Source organism: Mauremys reevesii, linkage group 1 (genome assembly GCF_016161935.1).
Source record: "Mauremys reevesii isolate NIE-2019 linkage group 1, ASM1616193v1, whole genome shotgun sequence".
In the NCBI taxonomy this organism is placed as follows: Eukaryota; Metazoa; Chordata; order Testudines; family Geoemydidae; genus Mauremys; species Mauremys reevesii.
Genome location: NC_052623.1, coordinates 311,871,903 through 311,886,278, shown reverse-complemented (window position 1 = coordinate 311,886,278; position 14,376 = coordinate 311,871,903). Strand labels below are relative to the sequence as shown.

At 39.7% G+C, this 14,376-nt stretch overlaps 1 protein-coding gene across 1 annotated transcript in view; it reads left to right on the top strand.

Annotated features, from left to right (window-relative positions):
- PPP1R3A (protein phosphatase 1 regulatory subunit 3A) overlaps positions 1-5,395 on the top strand; it is a 38,578-nt gene extending 33,183 nt beyond the window's left edge. The window contains exon 4 of the mRNA XM_039512658.1: positions 1,611-5,395. Coding sequence (XP_039368592.1) covers positions 1,611-4,538 — 2,928 coding nt within the window. The 3' untranslated portion in view covers positions 4,539-5,395. The remainder of the gene's footprint in view (positions 1-1,610) is intronic.
- Positions 5,396-14,376: the final 8,981 nt, after the last annotated feature.

Genomic DNA, 14,376 nt, shown 5'->3' with positions numbered 1-14,376 from the left:
TGAGCTTATGTTTTTTGGGACATAGATTCATAATCATAATTTAAAATGGCTATTGCCTGTGAAAATGAGAATGCTGAATCAGACCAGAGAGGAAGAGGAGTGCCACTCAGTCTTTTTGATAGGGAGGAGAATTATTTCCTCACACTTAAGTATGAAATTTTCTTAGCTCTAACTTTAAGAAAGTTCAAAGTTGTCACCTATTGTGGGAGCTCTTACTGCCTGAAAAATCAACATCTCCTTATTTATTTATTTTTTAAAAAAATAATTTTTTTAAAAGGCCTAAAAATCACATACTTTTTCTCAATTTATCCTATTACAATGAGCAGGTTCAAATATAACAGTTTGTTTATAAATTACAGAGATTGTTCATACAATAAATGAAGAGGGAAGCTGTAATTTATATGTTAATTTGTACTATGCACTCATTAATGAAATAAACAATGAATATCTATAATAGATGGAAATACAACCAAATCTTTGAAACCCACAGGCATTGGCTCACAAGACAGCTGTGCAGTTGACAAGTAACATGAGCCTTATGTGAGAAGAAGGGGAAATCGTAAGATTTGCATATAATTATTGAGATCATGCAAATGTCAGTTATGAGAAGCAAAAAAAAACCACAGGCATCTCACTGTTAAATCCTGACAGTTGGCATCACCGAAGAGCTCAAATACATTTGAGCACCAGTTGGCAGAGGGTCATTAAAACAGAATTTGCAGAGACATTAGCTCCCTCACTTTTCTTTGAGTGACGTTTTACTATTAATAGTTTGCAGTGGCTTTGCAGAAAACATATTAATAAGAGAAATTGTAATGGGGATATCTACAGCAAGTGTAAATGTAACAAGGGGTACCCAAGAAGCTATCCTCTAATTGATCAGCATGGAGCTATCAGTGTGAGTATCCGAAAGTGAGGAGAGAATGCAATGACAAGCAGGCACAGTTGAATAATACAATATGATATTTGGGAGGTGGGGGAAGGAGAATGATTAGTTTCTGGCCTTTTACTTCACTAATCTCATTTCCAACGTCAGCCTTACCAAATTGTCTAAAAACATTCTGGTTTGAATCCTGCAAAATGGTTCCTAAGAGAAATGAAGCAAAGATAATTCTAACTGTATTTGTCAGTGTGCAACATGTCTTTGTTTTACTGGACAATACTGAATGTAACCAGGCTTTGATGTGCTGTATCAATGCTCTTGCTACAAACAAAACAAAACAAAACAAAACAACCCAAACAAGCAAACAAACAAACAAAACCCCACAACCTTAGAACTGAATGTGCAAAGAATTGATTAGCCTCCCATTTAGAGAATATTCTTTTTAGGTTTCATTTGTATAAAATACACTTGCAGCTTACTGAATTCATGAATAAAGAAACAGCATTCTGAATACTATTGATGTCCTGCTCCTTTCAGACTCACTATAAAGCTCATTACATATGTTAAAAACTACATACAATGCAAATTTTGCAAATTGTTCAGAACATGTTTCCATAAAAGCTTTGAAACTGAAAACAAAATTTTCCATAATGAAAGCCTGCCTCATTCATTTTGAATATTTTTATAGAGCTCATTCTGATCATTCTTTTCTATTCTGTTGTTTCAGCTAAGTCAGCAGTTCACAAGAACTAGAAGTACTTCCAGAGATGAAAGGAATTTATACACAACAGAGCCAGTTAATTTTCCAAATGAAGCCCAAGGACTGGAGAATAAGCTAACACTTATGGAAACAGGCACTGACTTGCTCAGGCAGCCTGTGCCTATCAGTTCCCCTTCAGAAAATACTTTACAAGAGCTAGGAGAAGAATTACATGATAACAAAAAGTATTCCATACAATATGATTATAGTCAGCCATTAGCAGAGGAACTTACTGCAGGCACTGTAAACAATAGTGAGCAGCCTTTGGAATGCATTGATACCAGTGAAATGCTTTTATCACAGGAATATTTGCCTGGAACAATACAAAATGTGACTATCCATATTAAAGATACTGTCTTAAGCAGACAAGGAACGAGCCATGTAGATATTTCAAAAGGTGAAACAGATAGTGCCTCAGGAAGCGAAATGATGGAGCGGTTATTCATCAGTGACGATGATGCTGATATCTACAAAGAGGCCTGTGAAATGAGACCAGAAACAATTTCTTCAGAGTATGATGAATCAATGCAATTAAATACATGCGTAACCGAAGCACTGGATGACAATGCTAATCCAGCTCCAGAGCGACACATTCTGCAAACATCTCACCTAATGCTAGCATCAGTATTGTCAGACAGCGACAAACATGAAGAAAAGGGGGGGATGATTTTAAGCAAAGATCAGGTACATTTAAGAGGAGATATATATGCTGAGGCTTTTGCACATTCTGATATCTCAATAGATTGCTCAAAAAGCCCGTATACAGAAAAAGAAGTTGTGGTGAAAGTATCAAAGAAAGACTATAACACTGATATAGGAAAAGAGGAGGAAGAAATCAAGTTAAATGAGTTTGGACTAACTAAAGAGCAGGAGAGTGTTGATACCGTAGCTCCGAAACTTTTCAGTGTTCAGGGAAAATATATTACTGAAACAAAAACCACAACATTGCCATCAGCGTCAGATAATAAACATGAAGCCAAGCCTTCACAAGCAGAAGACCGGATGATTTCCCATGTAGCTGATGAAAGAAGAGCTGAAGACACTCATGAATTCAAAGAGTTTACTTGGCTAAAAGATAGGGGAAGCTCCGACAATAGAAGTCCAGGAAAAGAAATCACAAGCTCTGTTGAAGGCAAACAAGAGAAAGAGGAATATAGTGAGTTAAGTGACAACTTGAGGAAAACAGACAGTAGATACACTGATGCCACTCAGAGTAAAATGACTACTTTCCCCACTGGTTACCCAGTCTTTGCAGTGGCAACTGACAAAGCAAGAGCTACAAGTATTATGTCACTGAACCCAGAGGATATGCCTGATACTAAGGAGAATGATCACAAGCTTTTTGAGGAACGAATGTACAGCCAAGATAATTTCCCAACAAATAAAAATATTTTGGAGACAGATGCTTGTCAACTTCAAATTGAGAAATCAGCCAGCATGGTTACAGATGATCAGAGTAGGGTAGTGTGTGAAAATCAAAGGTGGAGTGTTTCAGTAAGTCAACCAGTAGAAAGAGAGAGTGAGATAAATAGAACAGAACAGATTAAAGAGCAAACAGATGGTGAAATCATGTTTGGAATGAGGGATAAGACAAGGTATTTAAATGTTACTCCCACAGAAGAATTGTTTACCTGCCAAGAGACAGTGAGGTGTGAAAAGTCTTCTGTAGCTGAACATGGTAATACAGAGGAAGCAGAAGCAGGTACAGCTTATATAATTAAAACAACATCAGAACGTGCTTCAGAAAAAATGTCTGCTAGTGAAAAAGCAGTAATTGCTAAGCTACCTCAAGAGACTGCAGTAAGTGACATGCCCACAGAGGAAAAGGAAACAGCGTTTGATACACATGAAGGGAGAAATGATGGTTCACATTATACTCTTTGTCAACGCAATACAGTGGGTGTATTATATGACACCGAATTTGAAAAGGAATCAGTTTTAGATATTTATAATGCACATGTACGTGAAACACTGCAAGGCGAAATGATGTCTGTATGCAATACCAAGGAAAAAGTTTCCAAAGCAGAACATGACATTGGAAATAATCCACCTGTAGAGGAAACATTACGGGCTTCTGCTATAGAAGGAAAAGCAGGTTTGGAGCAGGATTTATATTCAGAAGAATCACTGAAAGCTCCCCCAAATCCCGAGCAGTGTCTCTACAGTGACGAAGCTGAAGAACATAAGGAAAAAACCATTTTTGGAACACTTTCCCATTCAGGTGCCAAAGGTGAAACAAAACCACCACCCTCTGATACAAATATTGTGCCCAGTTGTCATTATGAAAGCTCTCCAGCGACAACTTCTGAAAAGTCTATTGAGGTGGTTACTGCTGAGGTAGAAAATACAGAGTATCCATATACAGCCCCTGCATTCAACTCCATTGCCAATATTTCTGCTGAGTCAGGATATTATTTCAACCTACCAAGCGAAATGACATGTATTAATAAAAACATGTTGACTTCAAGTGATGAAAGAGAAAGGAATATAGGCCAGTGTTTCCATCAAACAGAGTTCAGACAAGAGGAGTCATTAGGGCCAATAATTTTAATTAGTGAGCCTACTGAAGAAATAGAAGAGACAAGATCTGAATCTGAAGGTTTAATAACTGAAGGAAAAATATTAAACTGGCCTGATGACTCAGAGCACGAAAACCAGCACATTTCTGATTCTTCAGATATTTCTGACCAGAAAAGCGAAGCACATAGTTTACCTAGCGAGTCTCTAGTTTTAAAGCATATCAGTTACAGAATCTTTTATTTCCTCTTGTTTGTTGTATTTGTTGTAACAATCTACCACTATGATTTAATGGTTTGCGTTGCACTCTATCTCTTTTCCTTGTATTGGCTATATTGGGAGGGAGGAAGACACAAGGAGTCTGTCAAAAAGGAGTAACATTAAGTTTCATTGTCTACATACTGTACTTAAGGTTTGAGGTTGATTACTTCCCCCCACCCTAAAACATTTTAATTGTTAAAAGGAAATATGCATTGTTAGAACCAGAACAAGTTTTCTCTTGAAGCATCTGTCTAAAAGGAATACAGCTGAAGTTTGCTCCTTCATATAATTATTCTATATAGGACCATTATGTCTGGATCATTAAATACCTATATGAATATGAGATCTGAAGCACGTCAAGTTAAAATTAAGTGCAGATGTTGCTCCTTAGCAGGCTGTGAGGTTGCAATGCTTCATATCTCTCCAGTACTTACAAACACCGTTTCTTGCATTAATTTCTCTTGCAGTAAAGCTTCATGTTTTTTTCTGAGTTTTTCTAAGGTTTTATACAGTAGATAACAGGGGAATGGCATTATGACTAAGTAATATGACTTTAATATTGATCTTGCAACTGGTGATCTACTACTGTAATTAACCAACACATTTTGGGAGATGAAATCTGTTGGTAGATTGAATAGTTCTTTCGGTTTTTTATTTCATTGTTTTAAGTTAGTGCAATAATAATATTCATATCTGAAAATGTCAAGCTCAGACTCCCATAACATTATGTAACTTTGTGTACGTAATACTTCAGCAGAATGTATTAGTGGCTTTCATACTACCGAGCTGAAGAATACAGCTATGAGACTGTTATCATTCACGTGCACAAACATTTATAGATGGGTTGTCTTCAAACAATATTTATATATTTTTTGTAAATGAAGACTGTGTAACATGACTGAAAAATTTAATTGAATTCAAAATTATTCCAGATAGACCTTTTGAATGATGTTTTTCACCAGTGTTGTTTAAGAAAGGCATTCGTATCTTCAAAGCATTAAATAAATAAAAAAGAGTGAATGATTTGATTGTGTGTGGCGTGTTCAGAATTGGGTTTAGTGGCCTTTTTTTATAAGCTAACTAGGTCTCATTAGAGCACAATAAAATAAACCTAGAAGGAAAACATGGGACATGATCCTTGCCTCCATAGGGGGTGGGCTGGGAGATTCACTGCTTCAAAGACACTCTTGTCCAGTGTACAGGCATGCCAGGAGCATGTCAAGGGAGGAAAGGGAGTGGCCAGAGCATGCAGCAATCCAGTAATTTCTAGCTGCAGAAAAGCCTGTGGGGAGTCATTGCAACCAAGTGTACTGTGGAATAGCCCTGAGGCTGTATAATGTTACAGGGACCTCAGAGATTGAGAAAGGGCAAAAGTGGCTTTGAGACACATAGGTTCCTCTCCCCTCAGCTCTGCATAGCTGAAGACCTGAGCCATTGTGGAGGCTGCAAAAGGCTTCAGAGCAAAATGTGGCTGAAGCTAAATAATGGTCAGGTTAATCACTTGTTTCAATCATTAGTTAAGCACTGAAACAATTTTTTAAAAGCTCACTTACTAGTAACAGAATGTTAGGAGACCTTGCTACAAGAGTGACCTTGACTTTCCTGTTCTCCAGGAGGGTGAACCTTTGGAGCATCATGGAGGTGATCTATTCTGTGGGTATGGAATGGTGTTGATGACCTACTGCTGATGTATCTACTAGTGGTTGAATATATGGACTACTGTTGACTGCAGTCCTGAACTGGGTGATGTTAGTAGGTGCCTAGAGGCTTCGAACAGTTGCCAGGGGAACTTGTAGTAACACAGTCCTTACTGGAAGGACAGCCAGGGAATCCAGTCATGAAAGGAAATGTGGCTAGCTCCGGTAAGGCGATCCCTGAATCTTGAGGGAGTGCAAGAGGCATGAGACCTGGAGGAATCTCTTGCTATTTGTTGGATTGAACTAGCAACAGGTCCATGCTAGAACAATAGGGACACTTTGGTCTGGGAAGCCATATGTATTTAATTTAGTGGTCACATGTTGCTTCCTTCATTTATTTGAACTCAAAACTTTGCTTTGTGTTCTTCGCTTGGTCTTGATTCATCTGTCCTGTCACAGTGAGAAAGGAAGGGAAGGGTAAATGGTGGGCCCAGGATTAAGGGTGGAAGAACATCAGGAGACTTCATCTAGATCAGTCTTTGAGCAATAGCCAGGCAAAACTAGGGAAAGCCCATGGGAGAGTATAGGTACACGCGAACTACAGATGAGCCAAATAAATATGTATGTATTTGAGCTACACCGGAATGATAATTTTTTTATGAATATGCATTCAAAAGAAAAAAATCAGCATCCTTCTAATCTGTTCTGTGTTATAATGTAATTTAAACAAATAGCTGAAGATCATCTAAATTATATCTAATTTTTTTCTGTCCCTTCATATAGTAAATATACACTGCTGTAAGCTAGCTCCCAATAGCTGTGTTCCATTCATCCCTGTGTCCAGTAGGTTAGGAATCTCAAACTTTGCCATTTTAACATGTACAAATATTCTGAGTTGAAATTTAGAGTAAATATTTGAATGTTAGAGTGGGCATAGTTTAATCCAAATACAAGTGGAATACTGTTAGCATTTCTCAGATTTGAAATGGGATTTCTGTATTCTATATTTACGATGTTTAGTCAGCATATCATATCTTATGATTGCAAAACATAGCTCTAGATTGATCTGTGAACACAGGTGCCTGAACTTTTACTTATGTGCTTAAAACAACAAAGCTACTCATTTTATCTTTTTTTATTTAACATTTGATATACCTTTTTAAAATCCTCTTACCTTTCTTTGTAGTCTGAAAATGCTACTCTTATAACATTGGGAAAATATTCATCTTTGTGTTTTTAGTTATTTTCAAGAAGAAATGGTTTATTGGCTTAAGCATTTTTTTAAAAAATCACATTTAACCTGTTCAGTAGTTCTCACAGTATGAATCTAGTTAGCCAGTAATAGCCACTTCTGCATACTAAGCAAAACGGATGGCATGGTTCTATACAGCTTGCAGGCCTGTCACTATGAGAAGCCCAGAACTAATCTAACATAGAGACTAAATCACATTTAATTTAAAAGAAAGTCTTTCTTTACTATATCAAGGGTACAAATCAGGGAATATCGCATGGCTGCTGTCTGAGCTATACAGTTTTTGTATTTCAGCATTTCCTCCTGTCTACATGTAACTTTCAACTAAAATTCTGAAGAGACTCAAGGAAGGTTTGTGTCTGGGCAAATGGTTATTAGATGACAGTGAGGCTTAAAACCACCAGTAAGGTCACAAACATGTGCTATGTGGCTGATGTATTGCTGGTTGCCACTGTTGGCCTTCTGTCTGTGCAGCATACAGACCACAGGCAGCAGAGAAAGGAGGGACAGAGCAGAGATGGCAGGCTTCTGGGGGGCTCTTTTTGTTCATCACTAGAGGTAGAGCTAGGAGTGTCTACAGATGTGCCCTCCTGCCTCTGCCCTTGCTTTTCCAAACCCAGAAACAAGTGAGGAGCTTCTGCATGGGTGGATGGGCAGCAGGGTTCTGAATCTGGTTGTGGTGTATGTTGGGACGGTGGGTTCTAAGGTTAACAATGGCTTGCTGAGCCTGGAGTATTGGGGTAGGGGAAGTGAAAGGTGGCAATAGGGAGGGAGGGGAATCAGGATGGTGTTCTGTGCTTTGGAGTATTGCGCGGGGGAGGCAGTTAGTTCAGAGCAAAGGAGATGTTTATATCGAAAGAGGGGGATTTTCAGCCTAAGACACAAGTGAGTATGTGCGTGTCTGCTGAATGGGGTTGGTTCTGAGTCGGTTGGGTTGGAGACAGTTGTGGGGATTGGAAAAGTTCTGAGCTGAGAGGGGGATGGAATGGGCTGAGTGAAGAGGGACATGGAATCAACTGATGAACAAGGTTATGTGTGAATTGGTGGTATGTGTTGTGTTGCAGCAGTGTGAGAGAGGGGTGATAGGAGGAGCATATTGGTACCAAGAAAATAGTCATTTGCAAGACTTCTGAACACCCTTATCTAATTACATGACCATTTAATGGTTCAGACAAGATTATATATATAGATTAAAAGAGCAGAAATTAAGAGAGACACTAATGCACCTGAACACTTTTATCAGTTTCCAGCTAGTGGAATTACTGTACAGATCCTCTCAGTTAACATCCTGACCTTAATGTTTTATAGGTAGGGAACCCAGCAATAACTCTGTGGCCCAGCCAGTACTCACAGAACACTACAAAATTCCTGAGGGGCCCCCATCTTTCAGTGGCCATGAGTTTACTTCAGTGGCTGGCTATCCAGGCCTGTGCTACAGAGATGAAACCAGAGGCCATAATTCTCAGCTGTAACCAAGAAGCACATGGTGTATGTGTGCTTTCTGAAGTCATTCTGGGTTATTTGGTTCCCTCAAATCACTTAGAGCAGTCTGAGGGCTGCTCCAATTTGTGCCAACTGTCAGTGGCTGCAGGAGGTCATTATGGCTCCCAGGGACTACTGGGGAGCACCTGCCACAAGAAGCAACTATGGTGGCTCTGTATCACCTGAAGATTCCCTCTCCCCTGGGGGGATCCTTTTGTGACTGGTTCTACATCAACTTTGCACTGCTAGAAGTACCCTAATGCAGAGGAAGATCAGGATAAGATACTCTGCCCCTCACTGCTATATATGGCCATGGGGGACTGAGAACTTCTCAGCTAAGGGACAAGTACGGCTCCACTCTCAGGGTAATCCTCTTCTGAGGCTCTACTATATTGTGTGGCTAAGGAGCTGCTTGGCATCCTCTGCTATGCCTCCATGAAGCCAGTCAACAATCACAGGAGCAAGTGGCTTACACACCTCTTAGTTTCATGGAACGGGGTCAGGATCTGGCCCTTTGAGTTTAATGAGCTGCTTTAGTTAGGAGACCATACTGGTTGATTAATGAGTGTTATTTAATATGTCTGTCACTTTATATCTATAAAGCTTTATCCAGTATATATGTCTGTCCCGATTAATAAAAGAATACGAACGGAGCCTCTAAAATGCAAAATGCTCTGTCACATAGTGATGTGATGTATTTTTAGAGCAGAATCCTTTTTATATTGTGTTTATGTTGAATTTTAGCAGAATTTTTAGAAAGTTCCTTAAAACAGAGAGAGAAAGAGAGGGAGGAAGAGCAAGAGCAGCATGGATGTGTATATGTGTGTGTTAGAACTTAAATAGTGGCTAAAAGGGAGTATTATCTTACTCCAAATTCAGGTTGATCTTGTGATCAACACATCACAGCTCTCTAAAACACACCCCACTCCAGAACAGGGCACAACACCAACCAGGACTTTTATTTTTCCCCACTGATGTTATTAACAACAATAAAAGCACCAGTAGCAGAAAGCAGGTGATGAAGGACTGTAGTCTCTGGGGTAAAAGATATGCTTCACTTTCTCTTAGGGCTTGTTTACATGGTGCTTTAGTCTTCACTACAGGAGGGTAAATTCTAGTGTGCAGTAGTGTGTTGTGAATCCTACTGGCGTGCACTAAGGGTTCATCTACACTGCCCACCTCTTGTGGCAGCATGTAGGGCTTGTGTAGCTACACACTGCAGTGAAACGCAGTCTGAAGCTACACTGAAATGCATAGTTACATGAATCAGTGAAAGGCTCCTTTCCTGGCTGCTGGATCCTTTCCTTGCAGTGAGAAAAGACTACAGCAAAGTGGAGGCAGCAGGACACTACATTATTAAAAATAGCTGTGTAGACAGGGGAGGCACTGCATGGGCAAGTAAAGAGCTGTGTGGGGTACATACCCAAAGAGTTCAGGCATGTTTCTAGTCTACTCACCTGTGCAATGCCTCACCACCTACACTGCTATTTGTACCTGTGCTAGAGGTGCATGTAGTGTACAGGGCTGGCTCCAGGCACCAACGCAGCAAGCAGGTGCTTGGGGCAGCCAAGGGGAAGGGGCAGCAGGTCCGGCTCTTCGGCGGCAATTCGGCTTGGGGCGGCAAAACCCCTGGAACCGGCCCTGATACTGTATGCACTCTACATGCCTCCAAAAGGAGTATGTAGTGAAGAAGTACCTAGTGTAAAAGGTCCATTGCATGCATTAATGCTACATGAAAACGCACTAAGAAACTTTTAGTCCATGCCAGCAGGATCTATAAGGGACCAACTAGTGCACAATATGCTAGTGTGCACTAGAATTTACACCCCTTTAGCGGAGACTAATGCACTGTGTAGACAAGCCCCTACAACATCTACAGTAGGTGCACTGCTGTAAACACAACAGAGTCTGTGGCACTTCATGCTAAAAGCCAGCTTTAGATTGGGATATTACTTCCATACTTCACATATCCAATTCATGTGACAGTTATTAACCACTCTACCACATCTGTGCTGAAGCACTGACCTTTACCTTAAATCCCATGCTAAGATATACAGTAAACTGCAAGTATAGTAGCATACTGTTTCATTCTTTCAATAATGTGGAAGTTCGTGGTGCAAAGACATGTTTAGATAAATCAACACATTAGCATGAAATGATCAAACATTACAAGGCATAAAGTGCAAGAAATTCAACACTAGCAACTGCTGCCATGACCTTTAAGACTAGCTGATCTGGTCAAACTTACACCTGTAGCTGTACATCAACTTTTAATGCAGACATATCATGTAGGAAGCAACCAGAATGATTTTTTCTTGTCTGATACTGCATACGGTGATATTGTGGCTTGTCATGTAATGACTGTAACTTCCTTTTAATCCTACAAAACTCAAGATTCTAAAAATTCAGCATATACCAATTATAAATGCAATGAATGAAAACTATGTCATTAATTCTAATTTTAAAAAACACAGTTTAACCATGTTGCATTGCCTGGGAATATGGCTGTACTTTTGACTAATAGATGGCAATAAAATTTGGCATTCATCTGATCCTTTATGAAGATTATTTTTTATTATAGCTTTCAAATGTGTACAATGATCTTATTGTCATGGGAAAGTCCTTCCCACTATCCTTATCCAATAAGATGTTTTTTAAGAATCAAAATTGCAATGCAAAGGAAAAAGCGTTGAGGGTGGGGATGCCTGGTCTTCAGTTGGTGTAATTCAGATGAGTTTAGTTGACTTTAATGGAGCCATGCTGAGTTACACCAGGGGAGGATCTTGCCCAAATTTTCTTATGTATTTTTAATGCAAACTCCAAGAAAAATCAATCTTGTGGCGTAACAGTAGTAAGGACTCAGTTCAGCGCTAACGGCCTTCAAATGTATTATTATTGTTGTTGTTATTTGTCTTACATTAACAATTAGAGGGCCCAACACATTGACAGCCCCATTGTGCTAAGTGCTATACAAACACATACTAAGAGACCGTTCCTGCACTAAGAATTTACAATCTATATCAAAACCACACATTAAGGATGTGAGAAAGGAAGTATTATTATCCCCATTTTATTAAAGGGAATCTGAGGCACAGATGGATTAAGCGACTTGATGAAGGTTACATAGCAAGTCTGTGACAGAGCTGGAAAACGAACCACCTCTCCTAAGTGACTGTCCTAATAGAGCTAACGAGTATTAATAAAAATTATGCAAATATTTTTTAACTGTCCAATAGAGACTGTACTGGCTTCTAATGAATCATAACATTACTCTTCTTACTGTTAACCACTTCTACTACTTGAAAGTGTAATAGAAGTGGTTCGCAGTCAGAAGCAGTAGACAAACAAGCTAATAGAATGTTAGGAACCAGTAGGAAAGAGATAGATAATAAGACAGTAAATATAATAATTTTACTATATAAATCCATGGTACACCCATACCTTGAATATTATATGCAGTTCTGGGTGCACCATCTCAAAAAAAGATATATTAGAAATGGAAAAGGTAGAGAGAAAGGCAATATAAATTATTAGAAATATGGAACAGCTTTCATATGAGATGAGGATTGATTAAAAAGACTGGGACTATTCAGCTTTGAAAAGAGATGATTAAGGGGAGACATGATAAAGGTCTATAAACTAATGAATGCTATGGAGAAAGTGAATAAGGAAGTGATATTTACCCCTTCACATAACACCAGAACCAGGGGGCACTTGATGAAATTAATAGGCAACTGGTTTAAAATAAACATAAGAAAGTATTTCTTCACACAATGCACAGTCAACAAGGAACTCAACGCCGGGGGATGTTGTGAAGGCCAAAACTGTAACTGGGTTAAAAAGGGGGAATTAGGTAAGTTCATGAAGGATAGGTCCATCAATGGCTATTCACAAGATAGTCATGGATGCAACCTCATGCTCTGGGTTGGACTCTCACTGCCACATGCTGAGACTGGACGGCAGGGGATGGATCACTTGATGGTTGCCCTGCTGTGTTCATTCCCTTTGAAGCATCTGGCATTGGCCACTGTTGGAAGACAGGACACTAGGCTAGACAGACCACTGGTCTGACCCAGTATGGACATTCTTATGTTCTTATGTCCTCATGCCAAGCTGCATTCAGGGACTTGCAGCATGCTGCAGCAGTGGATGTTACTATGCAGCCAGTTGGTGCGCTATAAATTCTCACCCTGACTTGCAAGCACAGTAACTTGCTATGTAGACACACTCTTAGTTTTGGGGATGCTAAGAGACAAGATATAAGTAAGGCAACAACGATAAAGGTGAAGGGAACAATTAGGGTAGATTCTGGCTAAAAACTGAGGCTCTTAAAATTAGTGAATATGTTGGACATTTTTTGGCCAGAGGTTTTACAGTCTATCACATTTCACATAAATATGTAATGAATGTAGCTTAAAATACTGAAAATCAATAGAGTGCTTGTGATACCTATAACACAGATGGTGACACATATAACACATAAGCTGATATGTCATGAATTCCACTAGGGAACTCACTATCTCAAGCTAATTAACATTGTTGCCACTCAGACACTGTGGGCACTAGTGAAAAACCCTGCGAGAGAGAGAGAGAGAGAGAGACATGCATTTTCAAAAGCATATATGCCAAGTCACGTGACATTTTATGGAAAATGCATAATGAGACTATTTGCATAACCCCAATTAATTTTCATATAAACATAAACTTTAATTTTAAAAAAAATCATTGTAGAGTTGTAGTGCTGGAAAAATGGCATCAAACTAACACCACTCACAAGGAGGGAGGGATAGCTCAGTGGTTTGAGCATTGGCCTGCTAAGCCCAGGGTTGTAAATTCAATCCTTAAGGGGGCCACTTAGGGAGCTGGGGCAAAAATCCATTCTTGCTCCCCTATTATTCCCCATTGCCTCCTTTCCACTCCAGAGCTTCTGCTTCCATTAATTTCCCTTCCTCCATTAGCTCCTGCTGCCCTTATAGTCCCTCTTTCCTTCCCATTACCCCCCACATGCCCAGTGAGGTGCTGCTGCTGCCACTGGGTCCTTTCCTCCCTGTGGCTGGAGGGGGATCAGACAGCAGACAGAATGGGAAGCAGAGAGGCCTCATGCCTGTCTGCTCAGCAAGTACAAATCAGCCCCTGGTGACAGACTGGACCACCTGCACCCCAAGATCTCCTGTTTGTCCAGCAGTCTGTGTGATATTAACACTGGCCTGAGAGAATAAATAAAGTGGGAACTGCAGGTGTGAGTGGCACCTGAGAGGCATGTGGCATAACAGCAAAAGTGCCCATTGATTTTGGGTGCTCATTTTGAGACAGGACAGGATCTAGGTGGGCACCCAAAAACTGAAGGAGTCAACATGAAGGGTGAGATTTTCAGAAGTGTTCAGCATTGACTTAATTCTGTTCTCATGGTGGATAACGTCAGTGAGAGCAGAGTTAGGTCAATGTGGAGCACTTCTGAATACCCAAATCTTAAGTGTCCACTTTGGAAAATTTGGCATTGTATCAATGCACAAAGTGATTAAACATTAAACAAAATATTGGCCTCAACCTTGCAGTCCAGTACTGGGGAAACCTCACATTGACT